The sequence below is a fragment of the Puma concolor genome, chromosome A1 (assembly GCF_028749965.1).
Source record: "Puma concolor isolate L17-30 chromosome A1, mPumCon1.1.hap2, whole genome shotgun sequence".
NCBI lineage: Eukaryota > Metazoa > Chordata > Mammalia > Carnivora > Felidae > Puma > Puma concolor.
This window is the reverse complement of record NC_141667.1, coordinates 31,892,754-31,915,768: the sequence shown is the minus strand read 5'-3', so window position 1 is coordinate 31,915,768 and position 23,015 is coordinate 31,892,754. Positions and strand designations below refer to the sequence as shown.

Below are 23,015 nucleotides of genomic sequence, written 5' to 3'. Positions count from 1 at the left end.
AATAAAGTGAAAAAAAAAATTTCCATGTAAACAAAAGTTTAAAGAATCTGTTACCAGCAACCTTGGCTAAAAATTAAGTAAATAAAAACACCCAATAAAACAAGTCAACAACAAACTGAGGATTCTTTAGACAGAAGGAAGAATATCCTGTTAAGATAACACTGAGATGAAGAATAATAGAAAAGGTGAAATTGTTGGCAAATATAAATTGATATTGACTAAATATTAACTGAAAGTAAAAATAACCGTAATGTGTTATGGGGCTTGAAACATCGGTAGAAAAAACAACAGTAAAGTGAAAGGTGAGGGTAGTAAATGAAGTTGAAGTGTTTTAAGAGTCTAGCATTGTTGAGGACATGGTAAAGTAATAATATCTGTTAGACTGTTAACTAGTTAACAGTGCACATTGTAATCTCAATGGTAACCATCAAAAGATAGTTTTAAAACTGTAAACTTATTGAGGGGAGATAAAGAATAATAAAGCATAATTGGTTGATTCAAATGAAAACAAAAAGGAGGGTTAAAGAAACCTAAAACTGGCAGGTCAAATAAAAACACAGTAATGCAGTAGAAATAAATATGCATACTTGAACAGTAATAAAATCATATATTTTCTGATATTTGTTAGAGATAAATACTATATTTTTCAGTCTAAAAGGGAATGTATACATAAATAGACAAAAATACATAACACATTCACATACTTTTGTTTTCTGACAGCTTCTTTGTGATATTGGCCATAGTGAAGAAAAATTGGGTTTTAACTATGAGGATATCATAATTTGGTAAGTATAGTTTAGTTCTCTCCTTCACCTCTCTGGATTTTAGTAATTTCAATTTTACTAAATTGGGTTTTAACTATGGGGATATCATAATTTGGTAAGTATAGTTTAGTTCTCTCCTTCACCTCTCTGGATTTTAGTAATTTCAATTTTACTAATTCTAAACCAAAAAGATAGTGTGACACCTTATATTTAATTTTGTGGAAACAGTTGTTTGAACATTAGAAAAATTTATGATCTCCAGTACTTAAAAAAAAATTTTTTTTTAACTTTTATTCATTTTTGAGAGACAGAAAGAGACAGAGCATGAGCGGGAAAGGGGCAGAGAGAGGGAGACACAGAATCTGAAACAGGCTCCAGGCTCTGAGCTGTCAGCGCAGAGCCCAGTGCGGGGCTCGAACTCACAAACTGAGATCATGACCTGAGCCGAAGTCGGAGGCTCAACCGACTGAGCCACCCAGGTGCCCCGGATCTCCAATACTTTTTAATTGTTATCCTGTTGTTCTTACTGATACTTTTTAATTATCAAATGTAATTAATCAAAGCTAATGATGGAAAATACATGGATTTCTACTATTTAAGCTCCTAAATTAAATCTGAAATTCATAGAACAAGAGCTCTTAATTATTCCTAAGAACAAGAAGAACCTGTACAGTTATCTCTAGACCTCCCTTAAGATAGAGTGTGCTGATGGTGGACTTTATTTTCTCAAGCCCACTGACAGAGACATAATGTTATAATCTCAAGAGCCATCTTTTTGGTGTGCTTAGGAATTAAAACATATATATAGTCTGTGCCTACTGCCATAAAGTATTTATTGGTTTAAACCAGTGATTCTTTTTTTTTAAGTTTATGTATTTGCTTCGAGAGAGAAAGACAGTGAGTGCACACATGCATGAGCGGGGGAGGGGCAGAGAGGAGGAGAAACAGAATCCCAGGTAGGCTCAGCACCATCAGCACAGAGCCAGTGTGCTGCATGAGCTCACAAACTGTGAGATCGTGACCTGAGCCAAGATCAAGAGTCAGATGCGTAACCAACTCTGCCACCCAGGTACCCCTAAGCCAATGATTCCTTGAGAGGGGTGGAACCAGGTAGGCAGAGAGGAATAATTGTAGAGGTGTATGTGATATACCTTGAAAAAAGCATATTTAATTTCCCATTGCTTATATAAAACTACAGAAAGTAGGACAAAATAACATTTTCTTGATTTTTAAGAATATACCAAGCAGCACAGATTACTGAAGTTCCATATTACAGTGAATGATTTTTATATATGTAAAATGACTAGTAGTTTTGCTTATTTCAAATTAAGGAAGAATTTGGTACCATAGTTTTATGTGTATTTGAAACTCATGCAGCAAAACTTTTTTGTTTTCCTGCAGTTTGCGGTTAGCTTTATTGAATGAAGCAAAAGAAGTGCGGGCAGCAGGGCTGCGAGCTCTTCGATATCTCATCCAAGACTCCAGTATTCTGCAGAAGGTGCTAAAATTGAAAGTGGACTATTTAATAGCAAGGTAATTTTACAAGAGCTGTGTTTTTTTTTTTTTAATTATGTATTAAGTTTTAACATGCATATCATGAAGTGTACAAATTTTGAGTGTAAAACCTGGTAATTTTTATAAATATATACAAACTAGTACCCCATTATCCTAAATAAGAGAATATTCTCAGCATCCCAGTCAAGTTCCCTTTTGTCTGCAACCAATACTAAACATTATTGTGCTTTTTCTCATTGTAAACCAGTTTTCCCTGTTCTTGAGCATCATATATTGGAAAATGACATAGTTACTCTTTTCTTTCCTCAGTGTTACTTGTGAGATTTATCCAGGTTGGTTTTTATTTTAAAGGCTGTGTAATATTTCATGTTATGAATAGACTGTAGTTCATTTTTTCCATTCTATTGGTGATTTTCTGGGTTGTTATCAGTATTTGGCTATTTTGGGTAAAGCTGCCCTGAACATTCTTTTTCTTCTTTTTTGTTTTTGTTTTTGAGAGAGAGAGAGAAAGCACATGCTTGCATGGGGGAGAGGCAGAGAGAGGGAGAGAGAGAATCCCAAACAGGTTCTGCAGGCTCCATGCTGTCAGCCCAGAGCCCCATGCAGGGCTTGATCTCAGGAACCGTGAGGTCGGGACCTGAGGTGAAATCAAGAGTTGGGCGCTTAACCTATTGAGCGCCTGAACATTCTTATAGGTGGACATATGCACTACTTTCTCTTAGGTATGTGTAGGAACTGCTGGATCATAGGTTTATGTCTAGTTAGCTTTCCTAAATACTGCCATTTTTCCATAGTGATTGAACTGATTTATATTCCTACCAATGATGTTGGAAAGTTCCAGTCTCTCAACATTTTCATCAGCACTTGCTTTCAGTTTTTACTTCTAGACTTTCTGCTGTAGAGATCATTTTGAGTTTCCTTGTGGGTTTTGTTTTTTTGGGTTTTTTGTTTGTTTGTTTGTTTGTTTGTTTTTTTAGTTTATTTAGTTTTTTAGAGAGAAAGGCTCTGTCAGTGCAGAGCCTGATACAGAGCTCAAACTCCTGTACCATGAGATCATGACCTGAGCTGAAATCAAGAGTCAGACGCTTAACTAACTGAGCCACCCAGGCGCCCCGAGTTTCCTTGTGGTTTTAGTTTGCATTTCCCTAATGAGGAATGATGTTAAGCACCTTTCATTTGTTTGTTGGCTATTTGGACATCCTTGTCTTTTGCTCATTTGTATATTGAATTGTCTGTCTTTCTCATTATATAGGAGTTCTTGATGTTCTGGATATGATTCCTTTCAGCAGGAGTATGTATTGACAGTATCTTCTCCAAGTCCGTCTGTTTTGCCTTTTGTCTCTTCCTAAATAATAGAATCTGATTTTATAGTTAATGTTCTTGTACTCTTAGAAGATACTATGCTATGTTTTCCCCGAAAGGTTTTATTCCTTTGTATGTTTAATTAGGCGTCAGGTCATGATTCATTTTTATGGACATGCAGTACATTTTAGCAGCATTTATTAAAGAGATTTTCTTCTCTTGTCTAGAGTAGTGACACTTCTGTTGTAAACCAGATAACTGATAGTTACGGATCTGTTTTTACATTCCCTAGTCTCTTTAGTTAGTCTGTCTGTCCTTGCCCCTGTTTCTCACTGTTTTAATGACTGCAGCTTGATATGTGTTAATATCTGTTGGTGTAAGTCCTCCAACTTTTCTTCAAGACTGTGTTGGCTATTTTATGTCCTGTATTTTCATATAAATTTTAGAACCAACTTGTCCATTTCCTTAAAACATTCTAGGATTTTAGTGGTAATTGCACTGAAGTTTTAGATTAATTTGGGGTGAATTGATAATATTGCATACTCTAAACTTTCATTTACTTGGAACTGTAATGTCTCTCAACAGTATTTTGTAGTTTTCTGTGCAGAGGTCTTGCACATATTTGTTATGTTTATTCTAAGGTACTTTTTAATGATAGTGTTAATGTAAGTTAAATTTTTTCTTTCTCATATTTTTTGCTGCTAATATATGAAAAATGTGAGTTTTTGGGTTTTGGTTTGGATAGTCAACTGTATTTAGTGATCTTGCTAGATTCAGTTTTTCAATTCTAATTGTTGTCAAAATTATCTTACAGTTTCTATGTACGTAATCATTAATTGCAAATGGTGACTGTTTTATTTCTCCCTTTCTAAGTTTAGTATCTTTCTTTTTCTTGCCTTATTGCACTGACTAGAAATAGTGATAATGGACAACTTTATTTTGCTTCTGAACTCAGGTTGAAAGTATTCAGTATTTTGCCATTATTTGTGATAGTTGCTGTAGGCTTTTCATGGACTTTTATATTCCTTGTTTGCATTCCTGAAGTAAACACCACATGTTCATTGTGTGTTTTGTCCTTTTTAAATATTAACTGAATTTGGTTTGATAATATTTTGTGGAAGATTTTTGTAGTTAAGTTCATGAATGGTATTGGCTTATATTTTTCCATTCTTCTAATGTCCTGGTTTAGTTTTGGAACCAAGAAGTTGTTTTTTGTTTTTTGTTTTTTGCTTTGTAAAACAACTAGGGAAGTGTTGCCCTATTTTTATGTTCCCTAGAAGACTTTATGTAAGATGGATACTGTTATTGTTGTTGGTTTTTTTCCCCCAGAATTTACCAGTGAATCTAGGCAGAGGGTTTTCTTTAAGTAGTTTTAAGATTACGGATTCAATTTCTTTACAATTATAGTACTATTCAGATTTTCTCCTCCTTTTGCCAATCATTTATATATTTTGAACCATTCATATTTAGAATTGTTAAACCTTCACATTGGGCTAATACTTTTATAGTTATGAAATGTCCCTCTTTATTCCTAGGAGTACATCTTTTATGAGGGTTCATGTTACCTCATAGTAATATGGCTATCCTCACTTTGATTTAGGGTTTGCAAGACACATCCTTTACCATCCTTTTACTTTCTGTTATTTTTGTCTTTACATTTAAATTTTCTCACCTGTAAACACCGTATAGGTTTTTTGTTTGTTTTTAAATCTAGTTTGATTATCTTATCTTTGTCTTCTAATTGGAACATCTAGACTGTCTGGTGTATTTTAATATGCATGGTCTGTGGACTTTATGCAATGTAATTATATAAATATATATATTTATTTATGAGTTTTTCTTGGTGTTAATTTTCTCATACATTTGAGTTTGTTTGCTATGTTGAGTTTGTCACACTGGTTCTTTGTTTTGGTGTTCCTCCTTTTTGTTTCTTTTGCAATAGCGCACAATTTCTTTTCCTCTTCTATTAATATCTTGGTTATAAAGTCTTCGCTTAGCAGTTGCCCTAGAGATTACAACTCATATCCTTGATATTCAGGTTTAGCGGTTTATTACAACCAGAACAATGCAGGAAACCTCTAATGGTTTATATCATCTCCCTTCTGCTCTTTGTATTACTGTTATAGTTTTTATTCCTACATATATTTGTAACCCTACAAAACCCTACTGTTTTAAACTGGAACTGTTGACATTTACCTACATTATTTACTCATTCTGATGTCATTTTTTCTTGTATTTGCACATTTTCATTCATCTTGCATCACTTTCTGTTTGATGAATTTCCTTTACTGTTTCTTGTAATGCAGGTCTTCTTGAGATGAATTCTCTCTCATCTTTTATTTGTCTGTAAATGTTTCTCTTTTTGCCTTCATATTTGAAGGCTATTTTTGTGACTGGTTCCTCTTTTCAATACTTTAAATAAGTTACTGTCTTCTGGATTTTTTTTTTTAACTTGAACAGTAAGTAGTCTCTTGTTGATATTTTGTAAGTGATACATCTTTTTCTCTGGCTATTTAAAAGGTTTTCTTCTCTTCTGTTCTTTCTTCTCCCATGTCTGGGAGAAGTGTTGGATCTGTTCACTGTGCCACAGGTCTCTGATGTCCTTACTGTATTTTCAACTTCTGTTGTAAATCTCTGTGCTTTAGTGTGGTTACTTTCTACTCACCTGTTTTGTTTGTTTGTTTGTTTGTTTTTTAACTCTGTCTTGCTAGGAAATCAGTCTCTTGAATTTTTAATTTCTGTTACTGTATTTCTATGATTTGTTTTACTCTTATTTAAAGATTCTAGGTCGCTGCTTTATTTCTCCATGTTTCCTTCTATTTACTTTGACCATATTTATCATAGGTATCTATAGCTTTCTTAGGACAACAACAATATGTGAATCACCAGTGTTCTATTTTGGTTGTAATTTTCTTTTCTTGGATTTTGGTGACTTGGCCTTTTGTTTTGTTTTAAAGCATACTTCATATTATTATATGATTGAATGTAAAAATTATGTATTCAGGATATCTGCCTTTGGATCATGCTGTTTTCCTCTTAAGACACGTGAGCTTTATTCTAGAATGTTGGCTTATCACACTGATTTCGTTAAAGTTTACTTTTAGCTTTGCCTTTGCTCTATGGAGTGGCTATATTTGGGATCTCAAGTAATAGTTGTAGATGTTTAGCAGAACCTCTTCACCTTGACCAGCCTTGAGTCCTACTATCTATTGTAGAGTATTATGCACCTGCCGAAATTTCTGCTTAATTCCTTAGCTTTGCAGCAGTAGCTTTTTGTTTGGTTTCTTGGATTTTTACCCTGCTTCCACACAACATAGGAATTGATAGGTGCCTTGGAGAGGAGGTTGCATGAAGATTTGCATTCACTTTCCTATGTTTTCTTTCCTCTGGGATTTTTCCCCTTAAGTCACAGCCACATTGGCTGCACCAGAGTTCAACCTGTCACTCCAGTGTTGCAAGACTTTTGTTTTCTGCTAGGACTCTATTTCCCTAAAAGTGGGGATTGACACGTGCCTCTCAGGACAAAGCCTGGTTGGATGGGGAGCTTGTCCATCTCTTTTCAGAGATTATCATCCATTGCCCTTTTAACAGTTTAAAAGTATTTTAAAATACTTTTTTAAGGAAGTATTTTACTTAATCTTTATAGTTGTCTTTGGCTGGAGGGTTGGTCTGATCCAGCTACTTTGTTGTGGCCAGAAATGAGATTCTGTGTTTATTTACTTTTTAATAAAATTGTCTTAGATTTAATTGTATTCAGATAGAAGAAATGCTTTTTCAGTAGCAAACTATCTATATGTATTGATTAGAATAGTGAACTACCTAAACGTAAATAAAAATGAGTTATTCTGCTACATAAACCAATGACTCTTAAGAAATTGAGTAATTTAATAAATTTTACAGAGAAATGTTAGATAAGTGATATCTGATTGAGCATTAAGTTTTGAAGTGCACTTAGATATTAAATTATATTTGGAAAAATAGAATTCCGGTGGCTAGTATATGACTTTTAACTTAGTCATAATATATAAAATGTAGGCTCTGGTTAAAAATCACATTTAAACTAAAACATAAGCTGGAAAAGTTTTTCCTTCACAGTTTTTATAAAATTGTGAATTTTATCAAAGATAGATGAATAATCTTTTCAGTAGATTTCTGATACTTAGCTTTTTTATAAGTTCATTATTTCTCTATCGATGTACATAATTCTGTAAATTATTTACTATATTCTTCTTTTCTGGAGTTTTAAATGAAGTAGTTTTGAAATGCTCTATTATAACAAATATCGCTAGAGAGATGTAAGTTAACTAAATATCTGCTGGTATTGAAAAATCACATGTGTTAAAATTTAAAATACCATATAACATTATGAAGATGGGTCTGATCTGGTGGTATTATACAAAAAACTGTTTACTAAGATTTTTTATCAATAATTAAATATTTTGTGTATTATTTAGGTGCATTGACATACAGCAGAGCAACGAGGTAGAGAGGACACAAGCACTTCGATTAGTCAGAAAGGTATGCTCTATGTCTGAGAGAAAAGGCAGAGTTTTTGGTTTTCATGCTAAATATTTTACATTTTTAGATTTAGACTGTTTTATGAAATCTTTCTAGAAAAAAGGCTAAATTCTCATTAAACATTTTTGCTTGGTTAAACTTATATGAGGTAAATAGGCCTATTAAACCTAGAGGTAAGCATAAATATTTTGTGTGATTATGTGATCGGGTACAGCTAGCACAGTATTTTTTGATAAAATGTTCATTGTAAAGAATACATCAGTCCCCCCTTATTTGCAGTTTTGATTACCCGAGGTCAAGCTTGGTTTGCCTTCTGCCATATGGTCAGGAGGTCTGTGGTAGCCTAATGTTATGTCACAGTACCTAGAGCATCACCTCACACACGTCCTCACATAGGCATTTTATCATCTTACATCACCACAAGAAAGGGGAGTACAGTCCAATAAGATATTTTGAGAGAGAGACCACAGTCATAAATTTTATTACAATATATTGTTATAATTGTTCTATTTTATTGCTAGTTATTGTTGCTAATCTCTTGTTGTGCCTAATTTATGATTTAAACTTCATCATAGGTATGTAGGTACAGTAAAAAACAGTATACTTGACCCTTGAACAACATGGGTTTAAGCTTCATGGGTTCACACACACACACACACACACACACACACACAGACAATATATGTATACATATGGATTTTTTCGATAAATACAGTACAGAACTATAAATGTATTATCTTTTCCTTATGATTTTCTTAAGTGTCTTTGCTCTCGCTTATGTTATTGTAAGAACACAGTATATAATACATAAAACATACAAAATATGTGTTGATTGACTATGTAAGACTTCCAGTCAAAAGTAGGCTTTTAGTATAGTTTACTTATAAAATTCAGTACCATCTGTGGTTTCAGTCATCCCCTGAGGGTCTTGGAACATATCCCCCATGGATAAGGGGGTAGGGAGGAACTACTGTATTTCTTCCTGTAATAGACATGTAAATGAAATTACTGCTTTGATATGTTATTGGAGAAAGAGAATTACTTGTTCCCCACTCTGATTTTTGTTACTTGTATGCTTAGAATTAATACCATTTAAATGCATGTCACAACTAGTTACAAGCTGGTTGTTTTGGAGATGAATTTGGATACAATCCATAGGCAGTTACAATAAGCAGTTCAGACCATGTTACAGGATAAAAGGTCAAAATCTAAATTCTGCAATAATGTTAAGGATAATCTGTAACAATTCTAATAAGAGGTTTTCAAGGAATTTTTATTGTTATTTAATGTGATACCCTAATGGCAGAAGAACACCATGAACTAAGAGTTTTAACTTGGTTAGAAATCAGCTTATGTAAGAATTTTTCATGTTTCATCCTAGGTACTATGTTTTATCCTAAACATTTATGAGACTCATGCAGTATATAGCTGTTTTAATGTAAAAACATCTAAAATTATTTCAGTTATTTTTAAAACATTAAAAAATTTAACCCTTCTCCTCTTTACCCACCTTTGAATTCAGTGCAACATAGAATTTGTACATTAACTAGATCTCCTCTTTCTCCTTTTTCTTCCAGTTGTCCAGCTTGTAGTTAGTAATGGTACCCACAGGTGAGCATAGTAAGGAAGAAGTAAATGGATGAGTGTCTTTAAAAAAATTCACAATTCTAGTAAGAGTGATATTGAAGATAGATTACAATATTTTTGTTACAGGTGAACTATTGCATTGGGACTGTGATTTGACTCTTCAAATTTAAATTTAAAAATTAGATGTATGGTTTTTACTTACTCATACAGTCTCTCCTTCTGCCATGATTTTGAGAATTCAAGAAAACCAAATTTGTTTCTGAAGAACAAAAATAACTTTGGTTATTTGAGTTGATATATGTCAATATTTGTCATACTAGGAATTATGCATGAGCAATTAAAATATATATTAGCATATTAAAAAATAACAAGAAGCCCATCACATATAAACATTTTTATAAAAATAACCATATTTTCCAAAAAGAAACTTAGTGAACACAGTGGCATTATTTGAGATCTTTGAAAATCGCTTAAATGTTTGTCTTGCTAGAAGGTAGTAGCTAGATTGTCATATTTGCCTCTGCACTCAATCTGTTGTGATTTCACATTCTATGGAGCCTCTGGAAGCTTCAGTATATACTTGTGAGAGATGGAGAGTAAAAAAGACAAATAAGGTCTTTGTATTATTATGAAAATAGTTTTAACTTCACAGAATCTCTGAAAATATCCTAGAGACCTAGTTTTCTGGACCATTCTTTGGGAATTGCTGCTCTAAAAATTGCATTCAGAAGAAAAGACAATTCCAGCTAGATTCAAACAGTTAAATTCAGCTTCTCTGACTTATTCAGTAAATATTTCATTTCAGTTTTGTAAAAGGTTTTGGCACGTTACAATTTAGTTTATAAAACAGCCCAGTAAAAGTAAACATACCCTTTACAATTTAGTAAGGCTATAAGAAAAATACTATTTTCTTCTGTTCTGAAATAACAGAGTTATTTAAGGCAGATATCATTGGTGAATCCAAGAGCAGGAAAATTGCTTATACCTGGTGGTAGGATACAGGCTCAGAGGAAGAATGATGGCTCAGGGGTCCTCCTTGGTTTAGCTAAAAGCAGATAGAGTTAAAAGGAAAATATACTTGCTGAGTGAATGGTGGCCAGTATTGGTTAGAGGAACTGTAATTTCCTTGGTAATTTTAACAACCAAAGTACGTATTTCTTTTTTTTCAGCAACATCTTGGCAACTGACTTAGTAGAAATTAATATTAATATTAGAATGGCTAGGTCACTGTCGTTTTTTGTATGCATTTTAAAAGTTTAAAAATTTTCTGTATAAGTATTAATCTTCTTTATTTTTAAAGAAAAGCAAGAAACATTTGTTGTTTTAGGATACCTTGTTCCATGAATAATTAAGGAATATCCATGTTATTTTTCCTTCTCTTTCACCTGTCTCATTCATTTGGAAGATTTTTTGTTTGCTGGTTCATTTTCAGTGTCTCTTGATATTCACCCCCCCCCCCCCCCCCCCCGCCAAATCCAGAAAATCTTTCCTGGTTTTTGTCTCACTCATTTTCTATATAATTTTCCTGCTTTTCAGCTGTTCTTATTCTTTATCCAATTGAAATTCTACTCATTGCCTAATTGAAGCCACAATGAAGCCATCAATTTTTTTCATGTATTATTTCTTTATTCATGTAATAAGAGATTAACGTATCAGATTTTTTACAATTGAAAGGGATTCATTTAGGTAAATCACTTGCCCTTGATACACAGGATTATAAATCCAATAACATCTAGTACAGATTAATTATTCCCACTCCAGGGACCTGTTATTTTGAAATAGTTCATCTACCAAATAGTCTTTATTTATTAAACAGTAATTAACTACATAATTTATTTTCTTTCTGATTTCCAAACTGAAAATATGTCATCTATTTTCAGTATTGCAAATTTGGAATAGATTCCAAATCTATTTTCAGTATTCCAATTAAACTTTTCATTTAAAGTAAGATTCATCCAAAAAAAAAAAAATAAAAAAAATAAAGTAAGATTCATCCAAAAAGTTTTGTCACCAGATACATACTATTTGCATCATAATTCTTGAAGTATTAAAGATCGATTATGGATTACTAACTTTGCCGTTTGCATAGCAACAAGTGATGGGTAGAGACAGGGAGATTATTAGGCATCTTTGGCAGTAAAGTGAAAAAGAATGAGGGTCCAAATTAGAGTTTGGTGGGAGAAAGAGTATGCATAATGAGGTAAATTGGTGGAACATACCTTGGTGGTGATTATATGAGGGGAAGAGTCAGGAATGTTATAGTACAGCAGTGTGTTGACAACTGTTTACCACTGATTTCCTTCATCTGGGTTCTGAAATGTTGTGTAAAATACAGTGCCTACTCCGCAGGAGCTTAGAATCTCAGAAACATTACATCCTGTCAGTTAACTGATTCATAGTCTGAACTATTAGGGAAAAAAAGCCAACATTTTTCCATAGTAATGATTATTAATATCTGTTGCATTAATTATTAGATCTAGTAATCCTTTGAAATGTACCCATGAAGAAGAAGATTAAAATTGATGCTTGGATCTTATAAATATTCTATGGTTGTGAACACCTCAATCTGAACATAATAGGTTTTAAACATGTGTTATGAAATAAATAACTTCTTTTTCTGATTCCTCCCTGTTCCAGATGATTACTGTGAATGCTTCCTTGTTTCCTAGCTCTGTGGCCAACTCATTAATAGCAGTTGGAAATGACGGACTTCAAGAAAGAGACAGAATGGTCCGAGCATGCATTGCCATTATCTGTGAACTAGGTCAGAATTGTCTTCAAGTAATACAAATGAGGCGTTTTAGAAAGTATATATATAAGTGCAACATTTTTAAATGTGAACTGGGTCAGAATTTTCTTCAAGTAACACAAATGTAGTGTTTTATTATTTTTTTTTAATTTTTTTTTTTTAACGTTTATTTATTTTTGAGACAGAGAGAGACAGAGCATGAACGGGGAAGGATCAGAGAGAGGGAGACACAGAATCCGAAACAGGCTCCAGGCCCTGAGCTGTCAGCACAGAGCCTGACGCGGGGCTCGAACTCAGGGACTGCGAGATCATGACCTGAGCCGAAGTCGGCCGCTTAACCGACTGAGCTACCCAGGCGCCCCAACAAATGTAGTGTTTTAGAAAGAATATAAGAATATGATATATTCTTCAAATGCCTTTCATACATGAAATCTTAGTCATTGATACAAAGACATGAAAAATTTCGCTTATCGGATTTTAGGAATTGTCCAAATTCCAGTAATTAGAATAAAATCCTTTAAAGTCTGGGTCTCAGACATTAGTTAACCACACTGTATCTTGATGTGAGTTAAAACAACAAACTCCATCATACATTAAAGAAGGAAGAAGAATCTAAATGCAGAAGCATTAAAGAGTTAAATGGGGGAAAAAACGGGGTAAAAAAATGGATGAATATTAATCTGATCATTGTAAGGAAGAGGAGTCTTGAATTATCAAAAAAAATCAAACAGATTTCAGCAGCTATAGATTTGATTGTAAGGAGACAAGAAAACATGCAGTACTAGAACAAAGAAAGAAAGAAAGAAAGAAATGGTACAGACATGATTGGCAAATAACTTACTCATATACAGATCAGTAGCAAAAATAAATAATTCTCAAAGAAATACATGGCTAATCAACATATTTAAAAAGTTCAGCCTCTGCTAGGAATTTACCCAAGGTATACAGGAGTACTGATGCATAGGGGCACTTGTACCCCAATGTTTATAGCATTCTCAACAATAGCCAAATTATGGAAAGAGCCTAAATGTCTATCAACTGATGAATGGATAAAGAGATTGTGGTTTATATACACAATGGAGTACTACGTGGCAATGAGAAATAACGAAATATGGCCCTTTGTAGCAACGTGGATGGAACTGGAGAGTGTTATGCTAAGTGAAATAAGTCATACAGAGAAAGACAGATACCATATGTTTTCACTCTTAGGTGGATCCTGAGAAACTTAACAGAAACCCATGGGGGAGGGGAAGGAAAAAAAAAAAAAAAGAGGTTAGAGTGGGAGAGAGCCAAAGCATAAGAGACTCTTAAAAACTGAGAACAAACTGAGGGTTGATGGGGGGTGGGAGGGAGGGGAGGGTGGGTGATGGGTATTGAGGAGGGCACCTTTTGGGATGAGCACTGGGTATTGTATGGAAACCAATTTGACAATAAATTTCATATATTGAAAAAAAAAAAAAGTTCAGCCTCACTTCAAACCAAAAAATACAGTTTTAAATGGTAAGATAATTTTTTTCCCCACCAAAATTAGAGCTGGTATAGGTTAACATTCACTCTTGGTGTAATAAATTAATGACAGAATTTAAACTAAATAAGAGAATCAGACCCTATTATTGAAGATTTAGAAATACGTTCACAATACCTGTGAATTTAAAGACAAAGTCAGGGGGCCCCTGGGTGGCTCAGTCAGTTAAGTGTTGGACCCTTGATTTTGGTTCAGGTCATCTCACGGTTGTGCGGTTGAGCCGAGCCTCGGGGGTGCTCAACAGTGGGCGTGGAGCCTGCTTAAGATTCTCTTTCTTCCTCTGCACCTCCCCCACTTGCACACACACTCTTTCAAAACATCATAAAAGTAAGAAAAATATGACAGTCAGAAATTTAATTAAGGACTTTTTTAAAATTAAGTACTTTTTTAAAAAAGTCTTTTAATTTTAAGAGAGAGTGTGTAACTGGGGGAGGGGCAGAGAGAGAGAGAGAGAGAGAGAGAGAGAGAATCCCAGGCAACTGCCAGCTCGAAGCTCAGTGCAGGGTTGATCCATGAGATCATGACCTGAGCTGAAATTGAGTCTGATGCTCAACTGCCTGAGCCACCTAGGCACTCCCTAATTAATGACATTTTGAAAATAATAAAAATTTGACGTGTCAGTGTATGGGATGCTTGGAAAGCTATACTTAGAGTTAACTTACTGTAAGATGCTTTTATAATTAAGCAAAAAGCATTGAAAATGAGTACGTGAGCCCAAGAAATAGAAAAAGAAGGAAAGAAAATCAATTTTAAGGTAAGCAGGAGAAAAGCAACAATGAAGAGTCTTAATTAAAGAAAAAAATTATTTAAACAATCTATGTCAGGGGCGTCTGAGTGGCTCAGTCAGTTAAGTGTCGGACTCTTGATTTTGGCTCAGGTCATGATCTCATGGATGGTGATATCCGAGCCCTGCCCCCAGCTCTGCACTGACAGTGCGGAGCCTGCTTGTGATTCTCTATCTCTGCCCCTTCCCTGCTTGCGTGCACGTGCTCTTGCTCTCTCTCACTCCCTCTCTCTCTCTGTCTCAAAGTAAATAAACATTAAAAAAATCTGTTAATTGGGAGAGAAACGTACACAGGTACACAAACATATACACACTATTGTTTGAAAAACATAGAAACAAAAGATGAATATACAAATGAAGAAAAAATAGGAGCTTTTTAATTATGAGATAATTTTTATGTATATTTGAAATGAATGCATTTCAACCAACTAAAAATAGAAAATAGTAGATCAAAAACCATAAAAGTACTTGATGAAATAATTGCCTCCAAAAAGACTCATTCAGGTAGTTTTGTCTTAAAAAAATTGTTTCAAGGAACAGAGAGAGTTCTTATATAGTATAATATAAATGAAAATATTAAAATATGGAAACCTACCAATTTTTTAATGAAACTATCATTTTATATACATATACACATAGATACACGTATACACACACATACCTATACACATACATAAAGTAAAATAATTAGAAGCCTCCTTTGTTTACATTCTAAAATATTTATCTCAGATCAACATTCTATATTCTTTAAAAAAATTTCTTTTAATATTTATTGTGAGAGAGCAAGCGCACGCGTGAGCAGGGGAAGGGTAGAAAGAAGAGACACAGAATCTGAAGCAGGATCCAGGCTCTGAGCTGTCAGCACAGAGACCGATGCAGGGCTTGAACCCACAAGCTGTGAGATCATGACCTAAGCGAAGTCTGACGCTTAACCAACTGAGCCACCCAGGCACCCCAACATTCTGTATTATTTTTAATGGTGGATCTCTATAAATACTACAAACGTTAAATCCTAATTTGTATTGCTAAAAACTTTCAGCCAAGTTAGTAAGTTTAAATAATAAATGAAGTTTATGTGTTGGAAAGAAGATACTCTTTGTAGATGATATATCTGGAAAACTCAATCAGCTGAAAAACAGAACTTTAGTAATTCAATACAATGGCAACATGTGACAGTATAGATTTGATAGATTTATTTTGTGTTTCTGCAATAATCAGTAAGTATAATAGAAAAAAATACTATTTCCAAAGTAGAAAAGAAAACTGTATATAACAAATAAACTTAGTAAGAAATATGTAAGACTTGTGTGTGTGTGTGTGGGGGGGGTTACTTTTGACTTTTGAATTTGTCCAATTGATTCTCAATAATATACAACTAACCTATATGGGTCGAAATGAGAACATTGGTTGTCTGTGTAGTGGAAGGGGTGGTGTTAGGGAACTTTCTAGGATGATGAAATTTGTGTATCTTGATTGGATGTTGGTAACAAGAATAAAAATTACTCAAAATTTGTTGAACTGTAGCATTAAGATCTGTGGATTTTACTATATGTAATTATGCCTCAATTTAGAAAAAATAGAAGAAACCTAATTCTAAAATTAAGCTAGAATAAACCAGAGAGATCCAACCATGTAAACATTTTTGAGAGACAATAAATGGAAGCGAATGGAAAGGTTTTTATTTTTAATTTATTTTTTAAAAAGCTATTAAGCTAAATTATTAAGAGAGAAAAAAGGAAAAAGAATTGAGTTGCAGACTCTGGTAAATAGAAAATTTTAGTATATCAGAAGGATAAAAATCAGGTTGGGAAACATGCTGGGATAATTGATTAAACATTTGAAAAAAATTGAGCTATCAATGCAAAACTCAATTTCCTGACAGATTGAAAACTGAAATGGTGGTCAGTGAACTCATTTAAAACACACATATGTATGCACATGATCAGAAAATGCCTGATCTTTTAAGGGAGCTGTTTCTGAGCTTAAAATCTGAAGTTAAATTGCAAAACAGATAAAAGGTTTGAAATTGGTTGAATAATTTCTTGCAATTGATATGGAAGAAGAACTATTCCAGTAAAATACGGACAAAATAAGCAATTCAAAGACGTTAAAAAAATTCAGGGTTTGGGGAGGTATATTCAGTGACTCTTATTAGATATATATTATTCATGTTTTAAATGTCTTTGACTAGAAAGTTTTTCAAGTAAGAAAGGAAATTAAGTTTCAAAATAAAATCCCCGATTTATTACTTTTTATTATTTATCTCCTACGTAAATTTATTAAGTTTTTCTTTTTTATTTTAGCACTTCAGAATCCAGAGGTGGTGGCCCTTCGAGGTGGACTAAACACCATCTTGAAAAATGTGATCGATTGCCAATTAAGTCGAATAAATGAGGCCCTCATTACTACAATTTTGCACCTCCTTAATCATCCAAAGACCCGACAATATGTGCGAGCTGATGTAGAATTAGAGGTAGGAACTTTAATATCCTTTTCTAGTTTTAAGATATGACTTTAAGTACATACTTTGAAATTTTTAAGTTAACAGATGCAGCACAGCATTAATTACCAAACCTAAATTAATGAAGACTGGCTTATCCCCAGCAGTATTTTATAACTCATTCATTTTGGACTGAATTGAAAATAGTCTTCTCAAGAATATTTCATCAACATGTAAAGTGAAGTTGTTTTTTTTTATTATCTGTGAAGACTTTATTAATCAAATTAGAGCACAAGTCAGGTTACATACACATTTGTTTAAGAGAACCATTTCTTTTTAAGAACTTTAGTACCTTGTGTGAATAACTCCTGCTAATTATATACTACTTATTTATTAACCCATGCTAAAATTCTCTGAACTTGGAAATACTTGTTAGCAACTCAAAGAAATAGAGTACGAATCTTTGTTTTTAAAATACTTTACAATTTAATATTTGGGTATGAAATTATGCAAGGTATAAAAGATGTATTGTTCTGTCATGTATCTGTCTAAATTATTTTATGAAAGTTGTCTTAAATCTTGTAGTCTGGTTTTATTAGGGGTAGTAGAAATATTTGAGATTATAAAAGTGACAGCCTTTATAATTAACTAACATATTTAAGTACAGTATTCTCCTTAGGTTAAGTGATTTCAAATATGTTCATTATTAATGGGAGTCCAATGGGAATAAACTAGCACTTTTGATATGTTTAGCCTGTTTTTTTTTTTAATCAAGTAGAAAAACTATAATTTTAGCATTGGTGAGACAATTATAGTAAAGGAAGGTAATATAATAGGCCTGTTTATTATTCCTATGTAATTGTAAAGCAGATTAGCAAAGACTTAAGTGAAAAACAAAAACCCTCAAAAGAATATGGCAGACATTTAAGTACACTAGTGTCTTTGCTTGTATATACTTCTTTAAAACCACAAATGTTAGTTCTTTTTTCCTTTAACAAGATTTCCCCAGAATAGCATAGTAATTTGGAGCATAGACTTTGTACTATACAGATCTGGTTTTGATTTTTTTGCTCAGTGACCTATTAGATTTATGACTTTGGCTAAGTTATAAGCCTTTCTTGGGCCCATTTTTGCTTAGGTAAAATGAAGGTCATGGTTTTCAACTCAAAAGATTTATTGTGAACAGTAAATACTATAATAATAATAGTAGTGGTAGTAACACCAGCCGACACTCATGTAATGCTTATAATGAGTTAGACAGTATTTCTGGGTACTTTATATATGTTGATTCTAATGTACATAAAATGTTTTATTGAATACCTAGCACATAGTAAATATTCAACGAATATTGGTTACCCTGGATATTATTCATCATCATTATATAGTGTGCCAAGAGAATATTGTCCTCACTTTTATTAATTATATGTTACAAAATGTGATTCTAATTTGATACTTTGATTTCCATTCACTGCATACAGAAGAACTGTTTTCATTGCTACCGTCTCTATTGTTAGCCCCAAATCTTCCTCCTCTTAAAAATCCCTTTTTAAATTTACCCTGGCATTTATTTCTACTATCTGGGATACGTTTTAGCCTCAGACAGAAAAATGTATGGATTTAATATAATAGTGTTATCAGAATAGACAGTCTATCAGGGTTGTAAATTAATTGTAATTTTTTTATAGTAAATTTTAAAAAATGTATTTTTTAAACTCCTACTTCAGAGTAGAATGGGATAGCTCATAGCATCTGTTATGGAAACTAGAAAAGCTGAATAATTAGGAAAGTCATACATTTAAAGCAGTATAGAGATGTGTAAGCAATAAAATTCTAGACAAGGAAGATTCTTTGAGAGTTGCCCTGAGCACCTAGAGGTGCCTTTGGGGCATTTGCAGATTTGGGGCCTAGGCTAATGGCTAAGAACGTGACGTGGGCCTGGTAGAAGACCAGACTTACTTGGCAGTCATGCAGGTATGGAGTGACAAGCCTAGAAACAGGAAAATTCCTCAGACCACGTCTGATTTACCCCTTTAGACATTTGCTGAAACAAGACTGTGCAGGGCAAAGGCTGTGATGTCCAGTCCTGAGGAAAGCATGGTGGAATATGCTGCAGCCCCCAGTGCATGCAATTGCAGATGGCCTGTAGGAGGGGCCGTGGGCAAAAGTTGGAAGGCCTAAAAGTCATGAATTTACACTGGTTATACTCAACTACTTTTTTTCTTGGGGCCACTTATTGATTAATATATAATTAGAAGCTGAAAATCCAGGTAGGCCTTTGCTGGGATCAGAAAACCAAAAGAGCTTTTGGCATTTGTGTGGTACTAAGGTGACAGAATTGGATCTTTCATAGCTGATTTCCTGTTCTTGACACTTCCCAAATTCTGAAGCCATTCTGGGTGGATAGCTAAAGATCTAAGTTCAAAACTTAGGAAATATGTAGAAAAGATGCCTAGTCTCTTATTGCTGAGGAGAGAAATAGTGGCTAAGCTCTGTTGAAAGCACCGGAAGATCATACTTCAGGAACATAGGAAAACCAAAGGTATACTTAGTCTCAGAATTACAAGGTAGTCTCAATTTAACTCAGTTGGTGATAAGGATAAGATGATCACCACCAGCCCCCATTAATCTACCTAACAGAGGAAAGGATAAACCACCTCTGGTTGAGATAACATTGCTTAGACCTTTTATAATATTCACAATGCCTGACATTCACTTATTCATTTGAGTGTCATGCAAAAAGATACAACCATATGACTAAAAAGCCAAAAGAGAAACATGCCCACAGGTGATCCAGATAGTGCAGGTAGAAGGAAAAGATTTTAAAACAACCATGAGTAATTTGTTCAGGAAAATGAAGGAAGAAAATAGATGAAATAATGGAGAATTTCACCAGATAATTGGAATATACAAATGAATTCAATGGAAGTTCTCATACTGAAAAATAGAATACCTGAAATTCTGAACTCAATGAAAAATTCATTTTGGACAAGAAGATATTATTAGTAAATTGGAGGAAAAATCAATAAAAATATCCAGGGTAAAGCACAGAGTGGGGACAAGAAGGAAATGAAGTGATAGAACTTTGTCTTTAGAGAAGAAAGAGAAAATGGGCAGAAGCAAATATCTAAAGAGACAGTGGCCAGAACTTTTGTTTCTAAAAGTGATAAAGCCTCATGTTCACAAAGCTTAGAAAACTCCAAATAAGGAAATACGAAGAAAACAACATGTATGCACATCATGGTAAGATTGTTAAAAAACCAAGATAAATAAAAATCTTGAAAGCAGCTCCAGGGGTAAAAGAAAAAACAAAAAGACATCACTTTCAAAGGAACGTAATAGCTGATAGCTGATTCCCAACAGGAATCATGGAAACTAGGAGATGGTAAAATGGTATCTTTAGAATACCCAAAGAAAGAAACTCCAGCCTAACCCAAAGAAAATGTCTTTCAAAAACAAAGGGAAAATACAGATGTTTGAGGCTAAGAAAAATGAAGAAAAGACCAAAGAGAATGTAAAGAAACAGTACGCTTTCTTGCATTATTTGCCCTTATGTCTAGAAGACACTATAACAGCCCAAGGGGAGAGGTACATGTGGGAGGAGCTGAGCTCTGTTGCCAACTAACTAGCACATTGTGAGTGAACCATCTTGAAACAGTCTTCAGGTGACTCTAGTTTTGACAGTATTTTGACTGCAGTCTTATGAGGGACCCTAAACCATAACTGCATACCTAAGCCTCTAGTAGATTCCCGACTCACAGAAACCATATGAGATCATAAATATTTATTGTTTAAAAAATGAGACACACAAAGAATGAAAGAGTAAGGGGAGTCCTCAGAAGGAAAATGATCTAAGACAAATAAGGAAATGTTGGAAGGAATGATGCATGATAGAAAAGGCACAGAGGTGACTAAATATAAAAGAATACCGATTGGCAAAAGTCATTTTAATAATGTCTTATGTATTGTAAATTCTGTTTAATATTAAAAATTAGACCACAGTAATGCAGGAGGCACAGTGGGAGGGATGGTAAACCTGATACAGTGGTTAAAATTTTAAAATGAGTGAGTTTAGCAAGATTGCTGAATACAAGAGCAATATACCAAAATAACTTGGATTTTTTTATACTAGCGTGAAAAGAAGAATGAATTTATAAAATAAAACCACTTAATAATGTTCAAAAAGAAGCAAAACTAAGTCATAGTTTTAAAAGTCAGGATAATAATCTGGGGGTAGGTAGTGACTGAGTTGAAAGAAGGAATAAGGAGACTTTAAGGATGCTAATGTTTTCTTCCTCTGGTGCCAGTTATAGGAATGTGCTTAGTTTGAGAAAATACACCAAACCTTACATTTGTGGTTCATGTACTGTTTTATATATATGTTACACCTCAATTTAAAAGTTAAAAAATTTGATTGGTACATGAAAAAAATCACTCAAGTATATTCCTTGATGATGAATTTGGAGAAATAAGTCTCTCAAATAGTATACCCAATCAAAGATATAGATAAGTGAAATTAACTTTAACTTATTACAGGAAGAATGCATTTTATGATAAGGACCATTTTTCTTCTTCTTTTTCTCCTTTATTTTTATTAGCGAATTTTAGCACCCTATACTGATTTTCACTACAGACATAGTCCAGATACAGCTGAAGGACAACTCAAGTAAGTACCACTGGTTCCTAATAACTTACAAGGAAGTGTGTTGCTGTTAAAGCTTTTAGATTTGCCTGATTGCTTGTAGAGCCAGAACATGTAAATTTAAATAAATTTCCTGTTTCATGGAGTTATGTTATAGTTCTCATAATATAATTAACTGTGGTTTAAAAAATTAAAAATAAGCTATGAGAAATTTAAAGACTTGGAATTAAGCTCTTAATGAAAAAAATATAAGATGGGCTGTGGTAGAAACCTAGATCTTTGTTTTTCTCTTGTATGTATTTTTAGCATAATTGCATTGAGAGACTAAAAGAATGAAAAACGAAAGGGAATAGAATGAAGAGCTACCCTAACAAACTGAGTAAGCAGAAAGATATACTCTGTAGAATTTTGAAAGTAAAGTTAGTAAGGAAATAAAAGGAGAGAGAGAAAAGGTTTTCTAGAAATAGGGTAATTTTCAGAGTTTTTTTTTGGAGAGAAAAGCACATGTTCACTAGGTATTCTGAGATAACTAAATTGATTCAGGGAATCAGTGTATTATCAATGTATTAGTGTATTATCTGTGAAGATTTTGCAGAGGGTATAATTACAATAAATATGAAGTGTTTTTCTAGTAGAATTGTTGGATTGCAGACATAAATAAGCACTTACTTGATAGATAGTATACAACTTAAAATTCTTAAGTTTTAGAATATTACGAAATGGAGATTTTTTTTTTCATTTTTATGAAATAGTGGTTTCAGATCTGTAATCACTTCTATCCCTGTGGACTCATCACACCCTAACATTTCATGATCTGAGCTAAGAAATCAAAAAAGGTGTTCTCTAAGACTTCTCAAACCTTACTCCTTATGGATTGGGATTCTTTTAGCCCTTTTCTTGGCTTTTCCTTATGATATTTAGCATTGTCCTTCTTGATGGGAGAAATACACTTTCTATTGCTACATGACAAATTACTATGAATGTACCAGCTTAAAATAACATCAGTTTATTAACTCATAGCTCAGTAGGTCATAAGTCTGCACAGCTCTTATCTGGGGATTCTGATGAAAAATCCATTTCCAAGCTCATTCAGGTTGTTGGCAGAATTTACTTCCTTGCTATTGTAAAACTGAGTTCTCGGTTTCCTTGCTGTCAGCTGGGCCTACTCTCAGCTTCTGGAAGCCACTCTCTT

The 23,015-nt window shown here is 33.6% G+C and overlaps 1 protein-coding gene across 9 annotated transcripts in view; it reads left to right on the top strand.

The window, feature by feature from the left end:
• The window catches only part of RICTOR (RPTOR independent companion of MTOR complex 2), a 122,947-nt gene that overhangs the window by 52,603 nt on the left and 47,329 nt on the right, over positions 1-23,015 (top strand). For 8 of the 9 annotated variants that reach the window (XM_086677464.1, XM_086677437.1, XM_025923571.2 and 5 more), the window contains 6 exons: positions 721-785; positions 2,166-2,297; positions 8,036-8,099; positions 12,324-12,450; positions 17,048-17,217; positions 21,780-21,847. In XM_086677464.1, coding sequence (XP_086533590.1) covers positions 721-785; positions 2,166-2,297; positions 8,036-8,099; positions 12,324-12,450; positions 17,048-17,217; positions 21,780-21,847 — 626 coding nt within the window. Of the gene's footprint in view, positions 1-720; positions 786-858; positions 880-2,165; positions 2,298-8,035; positions 8,100-12,323; positions 12,451-17,047; positions 17,218-21,779; positions 21,848-23,015 lie in introns of those variants that run through there. The other variant, XM_025923569.2, reaches the window with a different exon arrangement.